The 25,511-nt window shown below is 43.4% G+C and overlaps 4 protein-coding genes and 1 pseudogene across 4 annotated transcripts; 1 reads left to right on the top strand and 4 right to left on the bottom strand.

Annotated features, from left to right (window-relative positions):
• Positions 1-379: 379 nt before the first annotated feature.
• ess2 (ess-2 splicing factor homolog) lies at positions 380-6,704 on the bottom strand. Its single transcript, XM_061801943.1, has 10 exons — positions 6,274-6,704; positions 5,678-5,840; positions 4,651-4,728; positions 4,403-4,575; positions 3,178-3,295; positions 2,945-3,078; positions 2,137-2,239; positions 1,923-2,032; positions 1,740-1,855; positions 380-1,658 (listed from the first exon to the last, which is right to left on the bottom strand). Exons 1-10 carry the CDS (start codon positions 6,418-6,420, stop codon positions 1,379-1,381), a joined length of 1,422 nt encoding a protein of 473 aa, XP_061657927.1. The 5' UTR covers positions 6,421-6,704; the 3' UTR covers positions 380-1,378.
• Positions 6,705-6,899: 195 nt separating this feature from the next.
• Positions 6,900-11,144, bottom strand: LOC133491065 (homeobox protein goosecoid-2). The gene is made up of 3 exons (XM_061801946.1): positions 9,309-11,144; positions 8,000-8,274; positions 6,900-7,356 (listed from the first exon to the last, which is right to left on the bottom strand). Exons 1-3 carry the CDS (start codon positions 9,499-9,501, stop codon positions 7,279-7,281), a joined length of 546 nt encoding a protein of 181 aa, XP_061657930.1. The 5' UTR covers positions 9,502-11,144; the 3' UTR covers positions 6,900-7,278.
• A 364-nt stretch (positions 11,145-11,508) lies between these two features.
• On the bottom strand, positions 11,509-16,319 carry rnf185 (ring finger protein 185). Its single transcript, XM_061801945.1, has 6 exons — positions 14,952-16,319; positions 13,404-13,422; positions 13,198-13,310; positions 13,060-13,114; positions 12,307-12,424; positions 11,509-12,230 (listed from the first exon to the last, which is right to left on the bottom strand). Exons 1-6 carry the CDS (start codon positions 15,167-15,169, stop codon positions 12,133-12,135), a joined length of 621 nt encoding a protein of 206 aa, XP_061657929.1. The 5' UTR covers positions 15,170-16,319; the 3' UTR covers positions 11,509-12,132.
• Positions 16,320-16,472: 153 nt separating this feature from the next.
• On the bottom strand, positions 16,473-19,462 carry LOC133491062 (chemerin-like receptor 1; annotated as a pseudogene).
• A 1,401-nt stretch (positions 19,463-20,863) lies between these two features.
• On the top strand, positions 20,864-25,304 carry LOC133491066 (iron-sulfur cluster assembly scaffold protein IscU-like). The gene is made up of 5 exons (XM_061801947.1): positions 20,864-21,044; positions 22,231-22,344; positions 23,219-23,329; positions 23,411-23,489; positions 24,970-25,304. The coding sequence occupies exons 1-5, from the start codon at positions 20,943-20,945 to the stop codon at positions 25,059-25,061; spliced, it is 498 nt and encodes a 165-aa protein (XP_061657931.1). The 5' UTR covers positions 20,864-20,942; the 3' UTR covers positions 25,062-25,304.
• The last annotated feature ends 207 nt before the right edge of the window (positions 25,305-25,511 follow it).

The raw sequence follows: 25,511 nt of genomic DNA, 5'->3' as shown, positions 1-25,511 counted from the left end.
AAAAAAAGAAGTTTCACAACTAAGTGATGCAGCTGCAGTAATTTTTTTTGTGTGTGTGCGCGCAGAGGATAAAGAATATATGTTCGTGAGTATTTTTTCAAACATGTCATCCCGCTAAACATTGTGTTCAAATATCTGTTGCTTCAAGAATTATAACGCCGCAATGTATTCATTCATTAGCCCACCTGTCGTGGTTTTTGCTTTGTTAGTATTCCTGCCGGCATTTACCACATGTAACAATTTTAATTGAAACGCTATATAAAAAAATAATGAAAAAAAATCAAAGGAGGGGCAGCTGCCATCTTTAAAAACTCAGAAATCGAGGTATCGCTCCAATTAGTAGTGGGAAGTAGCAAACTACAAATTTTGTTACTGTAGCTGTGTTTAAGAATATTCTTGATTTTTCTCCCTGAATTTCAAACCAGGTGTCTGTACTTCCTACTCTCTTATAAAATTATTTTTTTTCAACATTCTTAATACAACAGAAAAAGACAAAAGGGCAAAGTTGATCTTCAGTTGATATTTTCAATATTAAGGCAGGAAGGGGCAAAAAAAAACGTGACTGCAGCAGTATAGAAAAATATGAATCAGGGAGCATCGAGTACAACTGGGAGAAGCAAAATATGGGCCTTATTTATGAAAAAAAAGTTGATATTTTTGGCTGCAAGAAAATGTGTTATGCATCGAATATCGTCTTATTATACGGCATAGTGAAAATTTACAATCAATTATCAACCGTCCTGTAATTTTTGCTTCAACTCGGCAGTTTTTTTTCCATTACCTCTTGTAGAAATAAAATGGCCCATTTGTTTATTTTAAAGTCATGTCCTGCCGCCTTTTATTTTCAAAATAAAAAGTCGTTTCCGTTTAGTACACTTGTCAAAAGGTTTGCAGGACATTCGACCCAGGAAAAGGTTTCTAATTGCGCTGCGCCGTTGCACTACTTTTCCTCTGTGTTGTAGCTCATAGAATCCAATCTCCTCCCTTATTACGTACGTCGCAATACTTTGTTGACACTACGATAGCCCCCGAAAGCAGTTTCCGATTTGACAAGATTACAAAAACTAAAAACAGAGCAACGGGTTATGTCAAAAAATGTAGATACTAATCCTTAAAGCGCAACTTTGGCCAATTTTCTCTTTTAATTTAAAAAAAGTGGAACGTCTGGCTGAAGGGAACATAGAAAGACATTGTCATATTTTTGATGAGCGTGAAACACACACGCACAGTTTTTGATGGCAGCTCTTGGATACGCGTTGGACTGCTGCTATTTTGGGAGGTGTGAACAACAAATAAATAAAATACAGCCACCAGCTTCCGACACAAAAATGCGGCAAATCCATTTTGGACATTGCACTTAGTCCGCCGAAAGGTCCCGTTAGAAAAAGTCCGAGGCTTTCCGCCTCTTGGGCAGCTGCAGCAGATTGTCGGTGAGCGACGACTCGTCGTGCGCGCCGGGCGTCTTGGCCTTGTCGGGCGTGGGCGCGGCGGTGGGCGTGGCCGCCCCGCCGAAGGGCGACTTGCAGCCGGCGGCGCGGTGCGACGGCGACGGCGTGTAGCTGGCCCGCAGAGCTTTGTCCGTGTACTTGCTGGACGTGCGGTTGACCAGTCGCTGGAGGGCCGGCGTCAGTGCCGGGCTCAGGCCTTTCGGGGTCAGGCTGCCGCACGAACGCAAAAACAAGTCGCCATCATCTTATCGTTAGCAAGGAAGTCAGCGTGTCGTGCCTCTGAAGGCCTACCTGGCCAGATTCTCTGTGACTTTCCTCAAGGCTTCTTGTTTCTTGGCCCGGTTTTTGGCGGCCGCTTCGTTGGCCATTTTCAAACCCAGTCGCTCTCGTCGCCCCGGCTCGGGAATCTGTCCGGATGAGGCGCCGGTGAAAAACACCCGCGTTTTTCGCACGACGTCGCGAAGGTTTTGGTACCTTAAAGGAGGGGCCGTGGTTCCTTTCGGCGTACGGCGTGTCGGATCCGTCCAAGCGAAACGGAGTGCTCTCAATTTCTCCCCACGTCATAAGAGGAGATTCGGCCACACCTGACGGACAAAACAAAACGACGACGATGATGATCGTACGACCGATTCCTTCCTTCCGCACAAAAACCAAAATAATAATTCGATGGATTTGTTGATGTGCTCACCGGGGGCGGGTGACGGCGTCCTCTCGAAGCCGTACCCGTTCACCGTGGGAGAATCGTGCGGGATCAACTCTTTGCCGTCCGGTCCCACCTTACCCTGCTTGAACTGGACCACATCGCGCCAGGGGGGCAGTGTCAGTTCGACGCAAAACTGGACTAAACAAAATGTATTCATCACAGTAATGAAACCTAAACAGTGCGTTAGCTCGGAACTGGAGGGGCGGGGCTAGCAATGGCTCTTCTTGAATTTTTTTTGTCTTCACTTTGTTGTCACATTCTGCCCGGCCAATTATTAATATATATTATACATTACCCGTGTACCCTCTGCAGTTGACCAATGCTAACCTCCCTAACCTGTGTCAGATCTGCGCCATTCGCACAATCGACATTTTCCCAGATCACTTTCAACTGCAACCATTCCCTGAAGTCTCGACGTTCCAACGGCTCGAAACGCTACAGGACTCTGCATCCTTTGCAAAATTGTGGGGGGGGGGAGAACGCAAGTCCCATCATTGCCGGATTACGAGCAACCTCGAATGTTACTGTCTGTCGTCGTCCTAGAGCAGCTCCAACTACCGCAGATAAATTCCTTGTATGTTTCTGACATACGCGGTGAACATCGAATAAACATTTTCGCTAAAACAATCACCTAGTAAATCAATTATTCAAATCGTGCGTTGCAGCCCTACTCGGGGGCTTGACAACTTTTGTGTTCCGTAGAAGACGCCCAGCAAGTGCTTCCAATGGCGAGAAATTAGCCTCATGTGTCTTGTTTCGAGCTCAAAACGTCCGCCCGCGTGTTTTGGGTCACCTGCGCGTTGAGTGCTGCAGCCTGCTGAATCTGACTCTTGTTCAGCGTCTTGCTGAAGGGGTCGCCGGTGAAGCGCGTGTTCCTGTGGACCACCTCGCGGGGCTTTTTGAAGAGCGCCTCGTCGTCTTTGACGCCTAATACGTGGACAAATGTCATTTTCACGTGAATTGAACGGAAAAAACATTTATCCCCAAAATGACATTATTATTCACTGTACGCCCCTCTCTCCTCACCTTCCGGGTAATACATCAAGGCATTCTTCGCTTTATATTCCCACGTTTCCAGGCCGGCTTTGACACACTCAAGGGCGGCTTTCTCTGCTTGCGGCAAGGCGAGGTTGTTCTCGTGACGCTGGGGGAAGGGACAGAAAACCATGGCGTCATCCAATAATATACAGTGAAGCCTCGGTTCTTGACCACAATACCTTACAGAAAAGGGGTCGAGGAATGATTTGTTCAAAAACGGAATCGATGTTTCCCATTACAATGAATGGAAAAAGAAATAATGCGTTCCATGCCTAAAAAAATTGGGCTTTTTAAAGCTTTTTTCAATTTTTTTTTTTTTTAGATTTTCCTGCTAATAAACTGCATAGTAGAAATACATGCATAGTTTAAATACTTATATTTATATAATAAAATAATTTAAGAAATATATTGCTTTTTTGCTTAGAACGTATGCTTTAGTAGTAGAGTACGCTAGACACGGAGTGCATTCCCGTATCTGTAGAAAACTCAGCCCCCAGCCTTGTAAACTTTTTTTTTTGATTAACAAAAGTGCGGAATAACTTTAAACTTGCAAATTTCCTTCTTTGGAGCCATGACTGGGGGTTCATACGGTAGTCCTCCATAAGAAGAAAAACAACAGTCACTACCGGGCCACGTCTGTGTACAGAAGCCGCATTATACGGAATAACAAAAGTGTGCTGGTTGAACAGCACGCGTTGTTAGTTCCGTTTTTTTTTTTTTTTCGGGGGCGTTCGCGTACCAATTTTCGTTCGAAAAGAGAAGATAAAAGAAGTCTAAATTTTCGTTCGAAAACCAATTTTTTCAAAAACGGGGACGTTCGAGAACCGAGGCTTTACTGTACTGTAAAAAAACGAGACGGCTTCCGTGGGACGTGGCTGCGAACACAACTAGTTTGGCAAAGCACGGTCAACTGAGCGACTACAGCACTTCTTGTAAAAAGTAGCTTGCAATTTTAATTCCTGAGCAAAAATGTTTTGGGATTGACACGAAGGCGGCCCAGCAGAAAGCCGCGTCAATTACAGCAAAAGCGATCGTTTATCCGCATGTTGGGAAGATTTGACAAGGTATGTCGATTGTCGCGAGGAATGCATTTGTCATTTGCTCGTACAAGTGAAGGGCAAACTATTCGAATCGTTTGCATTTGTTTCTGCTCAGTTGCGTGTTTGAAGTTTGGGGGGGGGGGGGGTTTCCCATTGGGGGTCCCCTCTCTCACCTGCTTGAACTCGGCTTCAGCTTCATACAACCACGCGTGCTTCATCTTTTCCTTGTCCTCGGCCAGCTCCATGATCTGCTCAAAGGACGCGTTGTCCTCGCTCGTGTTTTTAGCCAGGAAGCGATCCAGCGAAGGCAGCTCCTTCTCCTCAGGCTTGTCGCCCGCCACGCTTTCTACATGTACAAAACAACCACGGACGTCGCACGGGTCCGGCGGAAGAACGACAGCCGTACGTCTGGACGACTCACCGGCATCGACGCCTCGGTTGGAGATTGACGGCGATCCCGCGCGGCCCACCGGCGTCTCAAAGCTAGCCGGCGTCACGTCTAACCAGACAAAAAGTCATTTAAGTTGTCACGAAGCGTTACGACCAGTTACTCAAAATAGTCAACAATATATTCGTCAACGTCATTTATTTTTATCTTAAAGTTGTTGTTTTTTTCCCTTAAGCGTGTTTAAATCCTCGGCGTGATGCACATGCGCAGTTGTGGTCTTCCAGGTGAGCCGTGCCGTACGTTGCGTTAGCAACAGCGCTCGGAACTTTAAGTATTTAACCCCAAATATCGAAAAGGAACGTGACTTAAAATCTGTGAGACCATGACGGTAATACCCAAGCTTATGCAAAGCAAGTATGTTTTGACTGAATCCCTTTCTAGCAAAGAGGGACTGTCATTTCAGGAATCTGTTAGCTGGTCATATTAATGTCAACGGCTGCAAGCTAAGCGCTTAACGTTAGTTTGAGGCTAACGACGACAATTTCTTTAGCCCGAGCAAACGGGGTATGTGTTTGATCTAACGTTATAACCAGAAAACATGAATATTAGAATGATACAGTGCAGTTGGATAGCTAACCGACATGCCGACGTAGCGGTCATGCTAGTGGGGGCAATGTTCCTATTAAAGGGAATACAAGAAAAATAAATGATAATATGGTCATTTCTCAAACACATTTGATGAGGTTTACTATTTTGTCAACGTCAAAGCGTGCGCGATGAACATTTAACTAAAATGTTGCCTCTGAAAGGTTATTCCAATGACCTCATACATAACCATGTAAGGAATGAATAAGGTACAAAGTTTGTTAAATTGAATATACTATGACCAGAATATTGTAAATAAGAAACTGCAAAATATTTACAATTATACTGTGATCCTACAAGTCGGATAATCGAGTAACAAAATAATTCTTTTTTTGCACTCCTAGAAGTACCTGTGTCGGGGTTTAATAAAAACCAAACCAAAAAAAAAAAAAAAAAAACACAACACATAACTCACACGGTGCAGAGGATTGGGGTGTGTTTTTGGACTTCCCGTAGCGGATCGAGATTTCTCTCATGCGCTCCAGGTCTCCGCTCTCCTCTGCCTCCAGATAATCCTTTTGAGCCTGCAGTTTGGTGACATCTGGGAAGAAGTCCCTCTGGATTATCTTCTCCAAACTCTATCAAAGTTATTCACAGAGGAAAAAAAAAAAAAAAAGGCATGTTTAAACTTGTTTTCATGTGGGGGGGGTGGGGGCGCACATTGTAGCTCGGGTTCTCCTTGGACCCCGTGGCGCTTGTGAGAATTAATAATTCGGCATCCACAATTCTCTAGACAGAAACAGTTTTATTATTTACAGTTTGTTTAGTCACAAAAAATGTTCAAAGATTTCTTTTGAAAAAGAAATAACTATCTAAATAGCAACACTCAAGATAATGTATTCCTGATTGCTTTTCTTTGATGACTAAAATGAATTGTACACTGTGTAGTGTATCTGATCAAGTTATCAATAAAGGTTATACGAGCTAAATGAATGTAAGGGCATGCGCATGCGCGCGCGCACTAGGGAGGAACACAATGGCACCTTCAGCCTTGACGTTGATGCAACTTACCTCAATGTAATCCTCCTCGTTGAGGACCTTTTTGTGCGGCTTCCCCGCGTCGGCGTCTGCCGGCTCCGGCCTGAGGGCGACGGCGGCGACGGAGGCGGGCACCAGAGTCCCGCAGAGGGCTCTCCTCACGCTGGCGCTGCCGTCCATGGAGGCGCCGCTAGCGGAAAGCTAAATGCGGCTAACTGTCTTGCGACAACGGCCCAAATATTCACCCAACCGCAACACAATCGCATAAATTAGTTGTTAATACTCCCCCGTGTTGCGTAGTTTTCCCACGCTTATAGCTAAAAACAGGTTTAAATCGGACATTACGACGACGAGTAATTCGTTTGGGGACCGGAAAACACAAGACAAAAACAAATCGGGCGTGACGTCACCGGAAGCAGACGTCTTCTTCGTTTTCGCTGGACAACGGACACTCCCACCATAAAAAAAAAATCAATTGCACCCTCACTCAAGACTTTATGAACTACAATATATTGATATATATATAATGTAATTTATCAATTTAAAAAATTTCCCCATTTAAATATAGTTCAATGTTCAACAAACATTGTTTCAAAGCAGCATAAACGAGCATCTAACCCAACATTTCTCAGGATGAATATATTTATTGATTCATATGCTGGATATTATATAGATCTGCATTTTCAATCTTGGGTGCACCTTGTCGTATTGTCGGATTGTTTTGATAAAACCCAGAAAATGACAACTCAAACATAACTCTATGCGCACATGATTATGGTATCATCGTTTAATGTAATCCCATTTTCCTATTCATAAAAAAAAAAAAAAAAAAAAAATTCATTTGTTCACACGGACATTTTTCTTTTTTCTTTTTGAACGTACAAAGCGTGTTTCGGCTTGATGTTACCAGAACAAGTCATTTCTGATTGCAGTTACTTTAACGTTCAAAACAGTCTTCATTCATGGTTTCATTTTGAACGCTCCAAAGTGTTTTTAGCTGAGCTAGCGACGTACTGTGGACCAAACGGGGACGCAAAGTTATTTTTCTTTGCTTTCCACGTAAAACGAGAGCCTTCGCTGGCGCCTCCACTTGGCTCTCCGGTTTTTAAACCAAACCTAAAAACGCATCATGGAAGAAAACAACACACAAGACACACACAAAAATGAATGTATTCTCATTTCAAACTCGATGTAACTTCTACATTGTTCACAAACAAAAAGCATGTGCTGTACGTCCACGTATTTCATAATTCAGAACGCCTAAAACAGTAAAAATAGGATTAATGTGTCGCTGTTAAAAAAAAAAAACAATCCACATTTTGTTAGCATTTTCAGTACAGTATAATTTTTATTATTATTATTGCGACGGCAGTATATAAGTAACACCTAATTTGAAGGTAAATGATGTGTGTTTTCAAACATTTTGTTCAGGTTATAAAGGTAAATTCACACTAAATTTGTCAATCTTTTTTTCCCGAAAAATTAAAGCCCTTCCAAATGGACATGTCTGTGAAAATTAAAGTTTATACAGCATTTAGTTCATTCAAATAAACGTACAATTAATTTTTGTCAACATGCATTTGTCATTTAGTCATCAAGTCAAGCATTTCTTTCGTGTTTAAATCTCCAACCCCATAAAATGCACAAGACTGATCAACGCACGGGGCATGATTTTGGAAAATGAAAAGGTACAAAAGGCAAAAAGTGAAAATGCGTCAACTGGACCCCGGTTGGCCGCCCAACCGTAGCTCCTCCTTACCTCCACTCTCTCTTCTCGGAGACGCGTGACCTGGGCGAGCTTCTCCCGGGCGTTGACGTCCGGGTAGTGGTTCTGCACGAAGAGTTCCTCCAGGGCGTCCAGCTGCTCCTCGGTGAAGATGGTCCGGTGTCGCCGGGTCCTCCTCGGCGTCTGACCCGCAGCCGCCGCCGCCGCTTCCTCCTCTTTTATCTGCGACGGGGTCGCCCATCCGGCTTGGGACGGGAGCCCGGCGAGCGGTCCCGGCGTTGGCGCCAGGCGGCGGCGGCAGGCCTTACCTTGGGGAGGTTGCCCGTATTCGCGGTTAGGACAGGCCGCCTGGCAAAATTTGACTTGACTAAAATTTTGGTTGAGGCGTGTGGGGAAAAACATGAATCAATTTTAAAAAGGGAACAACGAAGGTACCGTAATGCCCCGGCGTGTGCGCAAGGAGAGCCGCAGCCAACGTGATCGTACCTTATTGGTGCCTCTTCGCAAAGGCAACAAATTGTGGATTATTTTCAATTCATTCATTTCGTAAACAAATTATTTATGATTTATTTAAAAACACCAAACTACTACTTTTTGGGGTACGTTTTGAGTAATCATTGTGAAAACTGCACAAGCTCTTTGTTAGAAATTTTGTTCTAAGATATTTTAAGATCATTTTTGGGGATTTATTTTTTTTTTTTTTTGTGAAATTTGGTGGTCATAAAAAACTAATAATTGATAAAAGTCATTTATTCCTTCTTTAAATCAACTGAGTAACTGATTTTATTATTGATTTAAATGTTTAAAATAAAACAGAATTTTTTGCTTTTGCAAGGTTATTTTGGACATGTGAAATTTTTCTAAATTTGTTCATAGTAAAAATAGAAAGACGTTTTTTGTACCTAATAAACGAGGACATATCGCTCTCTAAAATGTTGTAAAATGTACTTCATTTATAATTCATTACTTGCCCTGTAGCTCAGTGGTTAGAGCACTGGTTTGATAAACCAGGGGTTGTGGGTTCGTATCCCACTGGGGGCCTCCGCTCCCCGAGAAGGCTTGCGTCAGGAAGGGCATCCGGCGTAAAAATTGTGCCAAACATGTACATGCGTTCATCTGAGATGACACGCTGTGGCGACCCCGAAAGGGACAAGCTGAAAGAAACTTTCTCATGTTTAATTGAAAATATTTTAAATCCCCAAGAAGAAGAAGAAAAGTGCTTTTGCTTTTTTAAAGCTAACTTCATTTCATAAATCGAAAAATCTTTTGTTTGAGTGGTTTAAAAAAAGTCAGAAACGCCACCAAAATGGGAGATCCCGCCGACGTCGGTCGCAGGTCTCACCTTGACTGAGGCGGTCCGTCGTCCCGTCTCCTCCGCCTCGGCAGCAGCAGCAGCAGCAGCAGCAGCACGAGCAGCACGAGCAGCACGAGCAGGACGAGCAGCACGAGCAGGACGGCGTCGGATTATCCCGGGTCGCGCCGGGATGATTCCTCAGGATGTCTTCGATGGTGAACGGGAACTTTTGCCCGTCCATGTCCGCAGCCTCCGCCAAACTGTGCTGCTCGCCTCCTTTAAAAAAAAAAAAAACACCAGCTGGGAGACATTTTTTTTTTTTTTTTTTTGGGAAAAAGGGGGAAGAAAAAAAAAAAGTGAGACGGTCAAATCCCCTGGAGCAGACATAAACCGGCTAATCTGGGGCTGGTTTTTTTGTGTGAAAAGGTTAATCTCACCTTCTTGATTCCTTTTCATCAGATTTTGGCTGCATAAAATGAGATGTGGAAAAGAGCCGAAGATTCTCTTTGTTGGCGGGTTTACAGAGAAAATCTCCGTATTAGAAAGACGGATTTAAGCGGTGGGGGGGGGGGGGGGGGGGGGGGCGAGATGGGGAAAGTTTTCACTCGGCAACTCACGTTTAAGAGATAAATGCGGATTACGACGATGATACCGAGCGCACGATGAAGCCATCTCGACGCCCGTTAACATTTCTTTCTTTTTGTTTCCTCGCTGATTTCATAGCAGGCTGGCGAACGCGGCGGAATTAATGGATTTCCACAATGCGTCCTAAGCCGCTCTGGGGCGGCCTTCGCAGGGCCCGTAACAATAAACGCCGCCGCATCCCTTTCACGTCGGCTTTAATAGCTCGCCAGATGCTATCTGCGCTCTTTGTGCGCCTCAAACGCCTCACATTTCATTACCGCGGATTAAAAGCATCAAAAGACCACGACGGGGATGTCGGGAAAGTCACATTTGCTCGAGAAACGCACAAATATGTTTCAAAATCAAAAGGATGAGCACACGATTCGTAGTTCTCCATTGATATCAAGGGAGGACGAAAAATGGATTGATTTGATTTTGGGGGACGCGACAATCACTCTGTGATGTCACAGGGGGCAATTATGCCCATCCCTACAACCCTCCTAAAAATGAATAATAATCAACTAGGGTGGAACGATGCATCAGCTGGTAAAGCGTTGGACTCACAGTTCTGAGGTCCCGGGTTCGATCCCGGCCCCACCTGTGTGGAGTTTGCATGTTCTTCCCGTGCCTGCGCGGGTTTCCTCCCGCATGCAACATTAATTGAAGACACCAAATTGCCCCGAGGTGTGATTGTGAGTGCGATTGGCTGGCGACCAGTTCAGGGTGTACCCCGCCTCTTGCCCGTTGACAGCTGGGACAAGCTCCGGCACGCCGCGCGACCCTCGTGAGGATAAGCGGCAAAGGAAATGGACAGACGGATGGACGGGCTCACTATTTAGCGCATCATAATTGCCATATTTAAAATATCGGTTTTACAAAGCTAGAAAAAAAACAAGCAGTGACAGGAGTGAAGTCGAGAATGTCTCGTCTGCAAACCACAAACAACAAACACAAAAGGACGAAAAGTTAATCGGGAGCATGTTTAAGTACCCAAAACCGCCGTACGGACAGTCGGGTTACCGAGTGGAGAAACGGCAGCAGCTCAGTCGGGCAAACGGGTCAGCGGCGCCGAGTTGCTACGGTTCAACTTTGACCGATTTTGTTACCGTAATTTCCTGCCGATAAGCCGCAACTTTTTTTCACACGCTTTCAACCCTGCAACTTACGTGGAGATGTGGCTAATTTGTGCATTTTTTTTCTAACAGCCACAAGGGGGCACTAGAGCGGAAAAGGTAAGCGTGAGACAGTTTTGCGGAATACATGTGCCGAGGAAGTGACTTTTACCGGTCCGGCCCCGTCAAGTGATTTTTACCACTATGTATTGTTTTAACTGGCCCGTCGTCGCGGTTTCAACTGGCCAACAGACCCAAAAGGTCCAATTTGGACAAAAGACTGCTCTAGCGGAAAAGACAAAAATCAGACAAAACCGACATTTTATTGTGAAGCAGCAATTTAATGTTTTCTCTTCATGTGAACATAAATGGCGACCAGAATATATCGTTTACATTCACACAATTTGAAATAGTGAAGTGACATTTTTGTCTTGTCCACTCATTTCCACGCTGGGAGCATTTTTTCTTTGCGTTTCACATCTCAAGAAGAAAGAGGAGACCGAAAAAGCTGATTGATCATGTCAATGTATTATTGATATTAGGGATAAAGGATCAAAGAACGATTTGAACACGAATGTTAATGTTTGCTTTCAACACAAGTGAAATAGAAACAGCTGCTGGTGGCGGGTAGCGGACCAGGCCGCAAATTACTTGATGCACCCGCTTCAAAGTTTCATTATTGCCCATAGATGCCACTCGATGATGGCAGAGCGCCGGCCTTCTCTTAGACGGAGCTACGGCCTGGCTTTGCGCGTTACTGCGCCGCAGTTCCCTGGAAGCAAAATAATCCTGTGACTTCAGACCGGGGACCCTTCTCAACAACCAACAGGACAAAATCTGTAATCCGTGACAAATGCGGGGAGGGAACTCGGAACTACCCGACTCCACCCAATCAAAAGCGACGTGTGGGTGGTTAGTCTGAGGATTATTATGATTATTATTACAGTATATGCGCCAACGGCCACCTTTATGTGACGCAAGCGCCGCGTGATGAATTGCGCCGTGTCCATTCCACAGTCAGCTCTTTTTTTTTTTTTTTTTTTGTACAATTTTGAAGCCTTCAATCTCGCAGCATTCTAACAAGGGAAAACAAAAAGAGTCTTATCTCGTCTCTACGGAAACATCCCGCGTGGCGTTCACGCTATGAGGAGCCAAAACATGATGACCAGGGCCACAAAGAGGAAGAGTCGGGACAGGAACTGTTCGTCCAAGTGCTGCGGGGTTCCCGGGGCGGCTGCCGGGGGGGGGGTGACGACACTCGTTAGGATGACCGGACAGACGTTGCTCATTGGACGCGTACGCTCGGGTACCTGGCGGGGGTCTTCCGTCATTGATGTTGAAGGCTGTGGCAAAAATACCAAAGGGGAAGGCGCCGATTCCAAAGGACATCTGGAAACCTCCGTCCCCGAAGCCGAACCCCTGGAAGCCCTGAAAAGGTGGACAAACAAGGTTCGGCATGACTGCCCCCTGGTGGCCAACGTGTACACACCGCAATGCCCATTGAACCATCATGATGCACAACCAGTCCAAGTTTTGCTGGCCGAAAATTACAGATTACAGCATGAAGGTATTGTAAAGAAATAGAAAAAAAAAAATGTTTTACAAGTTTTTAGGTGTATCCAAACTTCCCTCGCTGGAGGCCTGATTTTGAGTTCCGACTGGACGCTATTTTCTGTCGGTTCAATCTAAAATCCAACGTTTCACTGTCCTGCAGGATACATTTTTGTTTGTGTTTTTTTTATGGGGGGCTTGAACGGAGTAATGTCATTTACACTCGAGTCATAATAATTGGCTGCTGGTGCCACAAAACGGTGGAAAAGCCCAAAAGGAAGCTCCTCAACTCATTTCACCATTGTTCATACTCATCAAGAGGGCGCCTAAACAACATTTTCATACTGTATGGCTCAGATTTTTTTTTTTTTTGATAAATCACATCTCAACTTCTTGTTGCTGCCCCGTGTGTCCGATGGTAAATGGAATTGATCGGCGTAAATCCATTCTGCGAGGCAGCTGCATTTATTCACGTGATGCGTTCAATGACACTCGTGCCGATTGCTACTTACGCCTCGGTTTTCTGGCTCGGGTCTTTGGCCTTGAGGTCGCGGGGGTGTTTTTTCTCTAAAAAAAAAAAAGTTTTTACTACAAATGTCACAATGACCTCGTGACTTTTTTTTTGTGTGTGTGTTGAACAGCGCCCCCACCTGGGGTCCTGCTGACCGGTGCTTCCGCGCCCATATAAGGGGATGACTTTGTCCCTGCTGATGCCGGCTTTGCACACCGGACACACTTGCCTGCTGGGTCTGGTCTCCAACCACTTGTGAAACAAAGACGACAAGGACGACGACATATTCGTTCGTCACAGATAAGAACAACAATCAAGAGTGTGCGACGGGACAATCGCGCTTACCTGGTGTAAACAAGGCCAGCTGATGGGAAATCGAAGCGGAACGTAGAGAAAGAAAGAGCTCGGATTAGTTACGCAAAACCAGACATAAATGCAATAATCTTACAATGAATCAGGCCCAGTGGGATGATAACTTTCACCAATTGATCATTTGCCTTGTTTATCAAAAACACGAGCCGTGCAGTCCACCACAAATGGCCGCTTCAGACAGAAAAGGCCAACTTCCTGTTTGATTTCAGACACAGGAAGTCCTTGTCACTTTCTCAAGTGTCCGTTTAGGATACATATTTCCAGCTACATGGCAAACTTTCCTGGGCGTGGGTCAGTCTGAACTTTTCTTGCATCCTGTTGAGTGTACCTAATTTTATGTGTACTGGTGGGTAAAAAGTGAAGCGTGGTGAGTTTCTGTTGCCGAAATGGACGAGTGAAGTTTTTTCAAATAGTCACCCACGCTCGTTGCTTATTTGCAAACTTAATATCATAACTGAAGAAGTCCCATTCCAATTTTTTCATCTCAGACCAAATATTGCAGCCTTGCATTTCATCTAATAGAGAAATTGATCTGATTACAGCAATAATCATACGTAATATATTTATTTTGTTGCATAGAATGTCAGATAAAGCTTGATCTATTGATATTACTCAGTGAAAAATAATCAGCAACAGTAGGAAAATGGACCCATTTATTATTAAGTAAGAGGCGTCGTTAAATTAAATCGACAAGCAATCATCAAAAGAACTCGCGACTCGTTGCTAATTAATTCATCTTTTAGACTGAGCCGTTGTTTAATTTAAGTGTCCAAATCCTCTGCTATCAGCCAGTCAAATCTAAATATAATTTCTGGAGTCATTTGGGAAAGCCCGATTGGTTTGCCTTCTGTCTTTTTGCAAACAAACATTTGCAATTACTTAGCTAAAGAATTGGAAATAATGATGAACATTTTTCCTTGATTTTTCTGCCGGAAGTTACGGACGGAACCAGTAACTCAATCGTGGTCATTTTATAATAATAATAATAATAATGTCCTTGTTTTCACACAAGCGATGGAAATTATACATTTTATAATTCATTTCATCAATTGATTGAAAACCAATAGACAGACGAATCAATTATTAAAATAAAAGTTACTTTCAGGGTTGAGTTATGTCAGGATTACCTAAAGCGATAGTAGTTCTAGTTCAATAACATCAATTTTCATGCACAGAAAAGTCAACTTTCCATTTCAGTGTATTATCGTTAGTTTTGTAAAATGTGTGGTCTGATTTTTAAATCCATTCCTTTGCTTGGAAGTGTCAGAGTTTGCAATGAAGTGAAAAAGACCTTTTCAATTTAAAAATATGCTAATTACTTTATTCTTTGATTAAGAGGTTTTAGAATGACCTAAAAAAAAATTTAAATATGTTTGATAATGACTAGTTGCATACAAATTACCCGGATTATTAGATTTTGAAAAAAAAGACAACATAATTTTACTGTAATTAAATAAATTTGGTGCTTGAGAGCGGAAAGTCCACCATGGTGACTGACGGTGGCCGTGCAGCTTTCCCTACCAGAAGAGGTGCCCGCACAGGCTGATGACGGCATCCTTGGCGGTGTCCAGACAAATGTTGCACTCGAACGTGCTGTCCTGGTTGCCGCCACCGGCACCGGAACCGGAACCGGCGTCGCCCGACGCCGAACTGTTGGGTCCGGGGCTCGCGTTCTCTGCCGCGGCGGCCGCTCCAGGCGAGCCGGCGGTCGGAGGCGAGGAAGGCGCCGCGGTGGCCATTTCGACTACCGAGCCGGTCGGCTAAACACCAATTTGGAGTCAGCTGGTGAAGGTCCAGCGGCACCAAAAGCGGACGGAAAACTGACGTCGAAAATGGAGCCAAATGTACACAAGCGCTCGTTATTTCCTGCTGGAGGTTCGGAGGAGTCCGGACGTCGTCGTGGCTAAAAGCTAAAATAGGAAAAAGCACTCGTCGGCTGTCATGTGACTCAAAATACGCTTTTTAGCCCGAGTTGGCTGTTCAGAGTTGAAGAACTTTCGAAGAGACGTCACAGAGCGGCACATTTGGCGTTCATTTTCGTCTTCTTCAATAAACAAACACGCCAGCAAAATAATAATAATAAAAAAAAAAAAAAAAACTCTTCTTCGAACGCTCAGAAAAGCTTCTTCTAACCGGAAATTGGCGAGCACGTTGCAGGTAAAAGTACGCAAGCGCCACCTAGAGTCGAGAAGACCCTATCACACTGATTTCAACCGTTCCGCTTCCAAGTCAACATTACCGAAGGCCCACTTTCAACCTGGAATTACATATTTTCCACAAAAAAAATAACATGAAATAAAACATTCCTTTAAAAGTGCCATAATATCCATTTCGCAACCATCCAACTCATCACAGACCTCTTGAGTTATTCACATTTCCCAAATTCCACATTTCCATGTGGCATACTTACATAAAACTTTGCTTTTCAAAAGGGCACAAAACTTTTTACATTTTTCTATCAAACCAAACCTGTCAAAATCAATTATATTTACAATAAATCATTTTGACACATTTAATGACAGGAAAGCGGATGCTTCAACGGCTACGAACTGAAAGTTTACTCGTACATGAAAATTCTTGAGAGGGAAATGAAAATTCCAGTGAATAAAACCGAAAGGCCGCAAACGATCTGGAAACAAACACGGCGTTAACCAGCTGCAGGCCAAATTGAGCCGTGCACGTGAAAAATGCTCCGTTTTCCACACTGAAAACGCTTCATTTCTCATATTTGCGTTGAACCGGCGAGCAACGGACTAAATACATCAACAATCTTTGTCGGGATATTTTTTCTTTTCACGCAACTCGTGCTCGGATGCCTCGACAGGGGCTCATTTCGGTCCCGTTGGGAGTCCTGCAAACCAAAATGGCCGACATCCTCTTCAATTTCAGGCCTGGAGACTTTTGCGTGCGTCCTGTTATGATAAACACACGCACGCATAATTTTGGGCTGATCTTTGTCGTCGGGGGCTGGCCAGGTGGCGCTAGAGTGAGTGAACCTGGCCAAAAAAAGCTGCTCCGAAACAAAATGGCTGATTTTCCTGTTCAATTTTGCACTTTTTAATGTGTCCCGTCAACATAGACATCCGTCCGTCCCTTTTCTGAGTCGCTTATCCTCACGAGGGTCGCGGGAGCGCCAGAGCCTATCCCAGATGTCACCGGGCGGGAGGCGGGGTACACCTTGAACCGGTCGCCAGCCAGCCGCAGAACACGTGGAGACAGACAACAGTCGCACCTTGGGGCAATTGAGAGTCTCCAATGAATGCGTGTTTTTGGAACCCGGAGAAAAACCACGCAGGCACGGGGGAGAACACGCAAACTCCCCACAGGCAGGGCCAGGAATCGAACCCCGGTCCTCAGAACTGCCCATCATTGACATGTGCACCACGTGATCGGTGAAAGTGGTGGCAACAGTTTTGGGGCGGGTTGACGGCCATTCATTTGTTGAATTATTATTTTTTTTAAAAAAATGATTACAGTAAGTCCTTCACGCATACGGTACATGGTCACCAGATCCAGGTAGAATACGCAATCAAAGGTTTTGCACGTTCTGCACCGAGTGGGAGGGTCCTGTCCGGAAATGGTCCGCCATCACGGACTCCGACTTGAGCGCGAGGGAGGATCTTAGCATTTGCTTGAAGTCGTTCCCGATGAAGACGTAGAGAACGGGCGACAGGAAGCTGTTGGCCGCCGCCAGAGTGGCCCCGACCTGCATCCCGGCGTGGAGACTCTGCAGGCTGAGATTCTTCACGTCCAGCTCCAGGAGAACAAACGTGTGGTAGGGAACCCAGCACACAAAGAAGCAGCAGATGAGCGCCGCCATGACTTTGTACGGCTTTGCGGACCTGATTCAATGAAAAGGACGGGTTAGGAAAACCGATGCCTTGGCGGAAACCCGACCTTGTTCCTCTCCCGCTCTCTCCGATACCGTACCATCACTTTTGCAGCCGAGGCGTTAAAGTTCTTGCGGCCATATTGACCCTCGACCTTGGCTCACCGCTCGACATGACACGTTTCTCCCTCTCCGACTGCAGTTGAGCTCCGGATCGACGTTTCCCGGCTTTACAAGGACTTCAGTGTCCAGTTAAGAACAGATGCTGTTTCGAGGAACTCGCCACCAGTTTCCGTTCTTTGCACGATGTGAGAGGAGCGTGACGGCTGTAAAGTTTCTCAAGCAGGTGCTGAATTGCAGTCGGGGAAGGGAAAACCTTTTGCCAGGAGGGACTTTTGCAACGCCACTCCAACGTCAATTGGCGAGCCAGGGCAAGGGAACGAGACTCTTACAAAAACTGCAGAACCTAAGCTGTCAACTGCTGATGGCCTAGCCTAGGAAAGGAATCGTGACTTTTGGGTTACCCGGTATGCACGGCTAGCGGCCACTTATAAAGCCCAAAGGGGAAAGAAGCAGAAACTGAACCTGATGCTCATCCCTCGCAGCTTGGCAGACAGCACCGAGCTGCACAACACGATCGCCACGAACGGCACCAGGAAACCGCAGACGAAGCGGCTCAGAACCACCGCCTTGTGTCCGGACGCGTCCGTGTAGCCCGTGTAGCACAGGACCGCATCTCCTCGGACCGCCGTTTGCCTGACAATCAGCGTCGGCAACGTCAGGAGCGCCGAGAGGCCCCACATGACCGCCACGGCCGCCGAGGCCCCGCGGACCGTGCGGCGGTTCCGCGACCACACGGGGAAGGACGCCGCCGCGCATCGGTCGGCGCTGATCAGGACCAAGACGAAGACGCTGCTGTACATGTTGAGGAAGAGCGTGGACGACGTCAGCTTGCACAGCGCCAGTCCGAAGGGCCAATGCGCGGTGAGCATGTAGTAGACCTGCAGAGGCAGCAGGGCGCAGAACAGCAAGTCGGAGGTGGCCAGACTCAGGTACCAAGTGGTGATGACCGTTCTTTTCATCTTCCAGCCGCAGATCCAGATCACCAGAGAGTTCCCCAACAGGCCCACAACGCAGATGAAGACAGGAAAAGCGTCAAAGTGGTGTGGCGACGGCCCGCGTCCAACACGCCAGAGACGCTGACGTTGGCTTGGCTTTCGTTGTCCGCGGCGTAGTCTCCAAATTCCACGTAATCCACGCTCATCTTGGACGCGCGCCTGGAATAGAACACGCCGTTCATCGGGGCCTCGAACTGATCGCGGGCGGAGCGACGGCAGCCGAGTCGGCTATTCTGCTCGTCTTCGGGGACGTTTCGGGCAAAACCCGTCAAAGACGACCAGAACCGTTCAACTGCCCTGAGAACGTTCATCTGGATGTGAGAAGAACATTTCTGGTATTTCGATAAAGTTTCTGCTAAATTTCCATGGGATGGAAGGATGGAAAATATGATTTACAATTGCATCTCCAGAAGAGGTTTACTATTTTTTTTATTTTTTTTTTTTTTGGGGGGGGGTGCCTCAATTTGTCAGCAATTAGTTGAGTTATGTGCACACAATAGATTCTCCGCAGCTCCAGTGAAGAGGAAAAAAAAAAAAAATGACCCTGTGAAAAATGCCCCAATCATAAAATGAAATCTATATGACAAAGCAATATTCAACATGTGAAATGAAAATAGTGTCTCGTACTCAAAAGAAAAGTCGTTTTTCCCAAAGCGATTTTGAAGTTCCTCATTGACGGCCAACTTTCAATTTGATAAATTCCTAATTGAGTCACGATTATTCTCCTGAATTCCAGGGAATTCCGATAAATTCCCACGGAAAGTGTCCAGTTCTGACCAATTTCAACATTTTATTCAAGACCAAGAAAAGATTTGAGTACTCACGATGCGTGCTGGCGTGGGGAAGAAGCGATCCAGAGGACGAGAGGATTTCCGCTGACTCCCGTGCAACTAACCAACTTCTCTCTTTTCTTTTTTTTTTTTTTTGATTTCCTGGCAAGTTCCTGAAAAAAAAATATGACACAATATGAAATGTGATTCTGCCTTCCAATTTTATTTTTTTATTATTTTTGTTTAATGACGCTTTAACTTTAGAATGTATATTTCAGCAGGGGTACAACAATATAGCACGCCCAGGGACCGAACGTGTAGTGCTAAAAATTGCTGACCAGTGATTGGACGGTCTGATTTTCTAGAAACGGGAAGTGCTCGTTTCAAAATGAAAACAAAACACGTGATGCAGCTAATTATTGAAATAAATTGTGGCATGTTGATATTATTTTTTTTTACCTTGTTATTATCAGTCTTAATTTTTCTATAATTAAAAAAAAATAAATAAAGGCGAGCCAAAGAGAGCCCACTGACCTAAAAAAAAAAAAAAAAGACTAGATAGCGCATACATAACTAGCGGTGTGTTGATTGGTTGAGGCCAGGTGGCCGCCATCTTGGTACTCCCAAAATATGGTTTATAGGTTGGATTATGGCGGGGTTTTCCTCAACGTTTGGCATGTAGAATTAAAAATGGTCGTGTGAGTTTGACATTTTTTCAGTTCTGGTAACATGAAGGATTTTTAATTCGACTTGGTTAGCCAAAAATTGAAAAAAAAAAAAAGGCTAAGTGCAAAGGAAAGACATATAACACCATGACTAGCAAGAAACCTCGCATATTAGCTAGGCCCCCATTTCCGTGACATGTTAACTTTTCCTAAAATACGCTGACATAGCAAAAAAAAAAAAAAAAAACGAAGCATTTTTTTGATCATATAATCATTAAATTACATTAAATTTTAAGTCAATCAGTTGGATATATTTTTGGAAATAAGGACTTGCAATGGGAAAAAAAAACCATGCTAAACGCATTGTTCATTTGTTGTCTCTGCGACGTCCTATTTCAGACAGAAAATTTCAACTTGTTTCCTTGCATTTGAAAATCAAATTTGATGTGCAGAGTTCTGTATTATGATATTCATCACAAATTTCACAGAAAATGTGTTTTCTTGCTTATCCGCTGATGAAGTTTGGGAAAATATTGACATTGCTTTTTCCGGAAAAACCGTCGGCCTATAAAGGTTAAGCAGAGAGTGAACAAGAGTCAACAACAACCGGAAACAAAACTCTGTTCAAGTGGATTAAGCTCATAAGAAAATGGAAAAAATATATATATACATTTTCAAACAAACTTTAACAGTGTCAAAGTAAATCTTTCCAATTTACCTGTGGAATGTTTTCTCACTCTCACGCATCTGATTCATCATAGTACATGGATTGGAGATGGACTTTTCACATTTTTTTCACATAATTATGTGAAACTTATCACATAATTATAACCTGTTTTTATTTTTTTTTCAGTAATACGCTTCCGTAATTTTTCTATAAATTAAAAGAAAAAATGTCGAGCAAAAGCGAGCCTCGGTCACCTTTTTGTGTTTCGGTAACGCTGACATGCGTAATATTATCCCCGCCCCTTTTATGTGACGTTGCGTGACGCGATTGGACGTAGCCAGCCGAGCGCTGTTAGCCGTTAGCTGTTAGCCGGCCTTAAATGGCCGCCGTGCGGTTTGCAAGTGCGTCACTGCTGTTTTGGTGTTAGTGTGCGGCGCTCGTATCCAGCAGCAGCAGCAGCAGGATGGCGGCCACTGCGATGAACAAATGCCTGACGCCTCTGAATTTACTCAGCAGGAGATTTTCCGTTCCAGAGTTTTTCTCCCAGTGTTGCTATCACCAGAAGGTAGGAAGGCCCTTTTTCCTTCTTTTAAAACGCTCAAATCATTCAACAAGTCCGTCGTGAGCAAGCAGAAGAAATATATGGACATATTTACTGGAAGTGCACATGTACTGACGTAAATATTTGACACGCTGCTTTCGGAAATATCAAAAGTGAAAGTAAAAGTCTCGCCGCTTTCATAATGAATAACTTGGAGCTTGTTTTCAGCTTCACCTTCGTCAATGACAACAATGAACCGTTACATCATTAAAAAAAAATCTCCCTCGATTGTCAATTTGTCCTTTTGAAAATAAATATGAATTTCTTGTAAATTCTAAATTTAAGGATATATATATATATTGTTTATATTGTAAAATTATAACGTGAACATTTCAGGCAACAGAATTTACGTACACATTTAAACCAAACCAGTTCTTTAAAAATCATGAAATTAAAAGGAGAGTTATGATTTTATTATTCAAATGAAAATATTAAAATGAGCCCAATATATTAGTTGGCAGAGACATGATTTCATGTTTCTGGAATTTATTTTCGAATGTAAAATGGAATATGCTAGCCTAAAAGCGTCATATTTACATATTTGGCCCAATTGGATGGCCGTGATCTGGCATAAGCGACACGTAGAATTTTTAAATACTCGTCAATTTGATGATAAAAAACAAATAACATTTAGCAGTGACTTAATCAACGAGCTTCTTTTAAAAATCAAAATGTGGCCCTTGTACAACCGCATGTAACTCAGCAAAAGTTATTAAAAACTGAAAAATGGATTCACTTCAAGCATTGAAACACGATAAAGTTGCATGTCATAGTTGTTTTTGTGCATATAATTTAGCGTGATGTAATGTTGCCTGGGTCACGATGACTTGGCAGAAAGTTGCCGGGGGTTCAGCATTCGGTCGTTGCCATGGCAAACAATGACATCCTGTCCAAATAGGTTTTATTTCGTCACGCGTCATCCGTCGTGTTGAAGAGGCGGCCTTGTGCAACGGCCACCGGCAAAACTATCGCGTCCATATCAGGAGTTTGGAATTTGGAATTTCAGACAAAAAAAAAAAAAAAATGTCTGGACGAATATTTAAAGTGTTTTTTACATGTATTATTTATTCATATTTAATATTTGCCAGCGTGATTTTGGATCGTCATCGGCCAACGGAAGTCTCGTCCTGTCTGTGTTTGTGCGCCGAAGGTGGTGGACCACTACGAGAACCCGAGGAACGTGGGCAACCTGGACAAACGCTCCAAGAAGGTGGGCACCGGCCTGGTGGGGGCGCCGGCCTGCGGAGACGTCATGAAGCTTCAGGTAGGCCTGGAAAATACCTTCAAAATGAAAAGAAATCAAATCTAAATCACGCGTGCCTACGATGACTTGTTCAATAAAAGCCGTAAACGTGTGTCCATTCGCATTTAGCATATTTATTGTAAGGTTTAATATACAATCTTTAGCAGTTTTAAAATAAATCAAAAATATTTTTATTATTTTTTTTACTATATTTATTGTCAGGTTTAATATACAATCTTTAGCAGTTTTAAATTAAAAAAAATAATTATTTTTTTTACTATATTTATTGTCAGGTTTAATATACAATCTTTAGCAGTTTTAAATTATATATATATTTTTTACTATATTTATTGTACGGTTTAATATACAATCTTTAGCGGTTTTAAATAAAAAAAAAAATCATTTTTTTTACTATATTGTACGGTTTTATATACAATCTTTAGCAGTTTTAAAATTAAAAAAAATAATTCTTTATTTTTTTTACTATATTTATTGTCAGGTTTAATATACAATCTTTAGTAGTTTTAAAATTTAAAAAAGTTCACTTTTTTATTTTTGTTTTTTTACTTTTTTTTAAGGATTACCGCCAAATAACTTTCACAGAAAAATCTATTTATTTTCTCCCAAGTAACTTTTATATTGACTTTTTTTTTTTTTTATCCTTTCAGAAAATTAATTCTGATATTTTCAAATGAATTTTGTTTTTGTGCATTCCCCCACCCAATAATTCTTTTTTTAATTTGAACCGCTAACCTTTGTCTCGTTTGTTTCCTTCTTTCTTTGGTTTCTTTTGATGATGATTATTTTTTTTTTTAATCATCTCGCACGTGGGCCTCGTCCAATCGCAAATGTCTCTCCCCCCCCCCCCCACAACCCCCCCACCCCGTTGGCCCAGATCGAGGTGGACGACGACGGCAAGATCGTGGACGCCCGCTTCAAAACGTTCGGCTGCGGCTCGGCCATCGCTTCCAGCTCTCTGGCCACCGAGTGGGTCAAGGGCAAATCTGTGAGTATGGCGCCGGCGTCCATTTTTGCGCGGGCGTACTATGGGATGCCGTGTTCACCGGGCGGCTTCTCGTTCTTCGAGGTGGACGAAGCGCTGACCATCAGGAACACGGACATCGCCAAAGAGCTCTGCCTGCCGCCCGTCAAGCTTCACTGCTCCAGTACGTTCCTATTCCCGTTTTTTTTTTTTGTGGTCCCAGACACACCCGCCATAATTAAAAAAAAATTCCCCTCCACCACTGCTCCACGTGAACGCGCTTATTTGACTTCAACGGCCGTCAATGGCAGTGAAGGACGTGACTGAAACTGAGACAGGAAACAGAAGGCGCTTCTGTTAGCTAAATGCTAGCATAGCATCGACGTTCCAGTAAAGCAACAACCATACTCAACATGGACGCTACTAGCTTATATTTAGACATGGGTATGTATATATTTTAAAAATGCAAAAAACTTTACTTATGTCATTTAAAATAATGACTGGTCGCATTTTTAATGCAGATTTTTTTTTTTGGGGGGGGCGAGGTTCATAAACAAAAACTAAATAAAATAATGATTGGTCACATTTTTAATGCAGATTGTTTGGGGGGGTTCATAAACATAAAAACTAAAAATGATTGGTCACATTTTTAATGCAGATTGTTTGGGGGGGTTCATAAACACAAAAAACTAAATAAAATGGTCGCATTTTTAATGCAGATTTTTTTGGGGGGGGGTCATAAACGCAAAAAACTAAAAATGATCGCATTTTTAATGCAGATTTTTTTGGGGGGTGTTCATAAACAAACTAAATAAAATAATGATTGGTCACATTTTTAATGCAGATTTTTTTGGGGGGTTCATAAACATAAAAACTAAAAATGATTGGTCGCATTTTTAATGCAGTTTTTTTTGGGGGGTTCATAAACACAAAAAACTAAATAAAATGGTCGCATTTTTAATGCAGATTTTTTTGGGGGGGGGTCATAAACATAAAAACTAAAAATGATCGCATTTTTAATGCAGATTTTTTTTTTGGGGGGGGGGTTCATAAACATAAAAACTAAAAATGATTGGTCACATTTTTAATGCAGATTTTTTTGGGGGGGGTCATAAACATAAAAACTAAAAATGATTGGTCGCATTTTTAATGCAGTTTTTTTTGGGGGGTTCATAAACATAAAAACTAAAAATGATTGGTCACATTTTTAATGCAGATTTTTTTGGGGGGGGTTAATAGACAAAAACAAAAAATAATGACTGGTCGCATTTTTAATGCAGTTTTTTTGGGGGGGTTCATAAACATAAAAACTAAAAATGATTGGTCACATTTTTAATGCAGATTTTTTTGGGGGTTTAATAGACAAACAAAAAATAATGATTGGTCGCATTTTTAATGCAGTTTTTTTGGGGGGGTTCATAAACATAAAAACTAAAAATGATTGGTCACATTTTTAATGCAGATTTTTTTTTGGGGGGGGGGTTAATAAGACACAAAAACTAAAAATAACGATTGGTCGCATTTTTAATGCAGGTTTTTTTTTTTTTTTTTAGGGGAGGGTGTCAAAATATGCTAATTCTAAACATTTCCACCAGCCCTGGCGAAGGCTCGCTAATATGATGTCGTTTAGCACGGGGCTCGCTAACGAAGCACGTCTCTCCTAGTGCTCGCCGAGGACGCCATCAAGGCGGCGCTGGCCGACTATCGCCTCAAGCAGCAAGACGGCGAGCAGGTGGCGGCCCGGGCCTCGAACTGAGCGCCGTTTGCCGAGAAGCAGCGCTAGCAGTCGTTACTTCCTGTACCCGGTAACGAGTCCCATCCTCACCCTGTGAATAGGACACGCCGCGCTAACTTAGCCTGTCACGCGTACGCACAATTGTAACGCTTGTTGTTGTGGTTCCTTTTTGCTAGCACGCTTGTTAGTGTCGTCGGTGTGATGTTACCAAGTGTGTAATTTGCCTGCCTGTTTAAAAATGCACAATAAAATTACTCAAGTGTGTGCTACTGTCGTCGTTTTACACCTTTGGAGCACCACGTGAACTTCAACGTGACAAAATGTCTGAAATGTGTTGAAAAGAAAGGCCCGCCATGAGGCGCACTTATTTGGAAGCATCAATATGGATAAACCTCCTTCCCTAATTATTATTTGCACATTCACAAAAAATAAGACGGAGCAACAGACATGCTAGCTTTAGCTTAGCTTCAT

Source organism: Syngnathoides biaculeatus, chromosome 17 (assembly GCF_019802595.1).
Source record: "Syngnathoides biaculeatus isolate LvHL_M chromosome 17, ASM1980259v1, whole genome shotgun sequence".
Taxonomy (NCBI): Eukaryota; Metazoa; Chordata; class Actinopteri; order Syngnathiformes; family Syngnathidae; genus Syngnathoides; species Syngnathoides biaculeatus.
Note: the sequence above shows the minus strand (reverse complement) of the source record. Positions and strands in the feature narration are given on the sequence as shown.

Coding starts and splice junctions, on each gene's coding strand:
- rnf185 (XM_061801945.1), bottom strand. CDS start 15,169: ATGGCCACCGCGGCGCCTTCCTCGCCTCCGACCGCCGGCTCGCCTGGA. Junction 13,115..13,197: donor ACCGGTCAGCAGGACCCCAG/GTGGGGGCGCTG, acceptor TTTTTTTTTTAG/AGAAAAAACACCCCCGCGAC. Junction 12,231..12,306: donor TGACGGAAGACCCCCGCCAG/GTACCCGAGCGT, acceptor CCCCCCCGGCAG/CCGCCCCGGGAACCCCGCAG.
- LOC133491066 (XM_061801947.1), top strand. CDS start 20,943: ATGGCGGCCACTGCGATGAACAAATGCCTGACGCCTCTGAATTTACTC. Junction 22,345..23,218: donor GAGACGTCATGAAGCTTCAG/GTAGGCCTGGAA, acceptor CCGTTGGCCCAG/ATCGAGGTGGACGACGACGG. Junction 23,490..24,969: donor CGTCAAGCTTCACTGCTCCA/GTACGTTCCTAT, acceptor CGTCTCTCCTAG/TGCTCGCCGAGGACGCCATC.
- LOC133491065 (XM_061801946.1), bottom strand. CDS start 9,501: ATGGACGGGCAAAAGTTCCCGTTCACCATCGAAGACATCCTGAGGAAT. Junction 8,275..9,308: donor GACGGACCGCCTCAGTCAAG/GTGAGACCTGCG, acceptor AACCTCCCCAAG/GTAAGGCCTGCCGCCGCCGC. Junction 7,357..7,999: donor TCCGAGAAGAGAGAGTGGAG/GTAAGGAGGAGC, acceptor ATGCGTTTTTAG/GTTTGGTTTAAAAACCGGAG.
- ess2 (XM_061801943.1), bottom strand. CDS start 6,420: ATGGACGGCAGCGCCAGCGTGAGGAGAGCCCTCTGCGGGACTCTGGTG. Junction 3,296..4,402: donor CTGAAGCCGAGTTCAAGCAG/GTGAGAGAGGGG, acceptor CCCTTCCCCCAG/CGTCACGAGAACAACCTCGC. Junction 3,079..3,177: donor CTTGATGTATTACCCGGAAG/GTGAGGAGAGAG, acceptor TCCACGTATTAG/GCGTCAAAGACGACGAGGCG.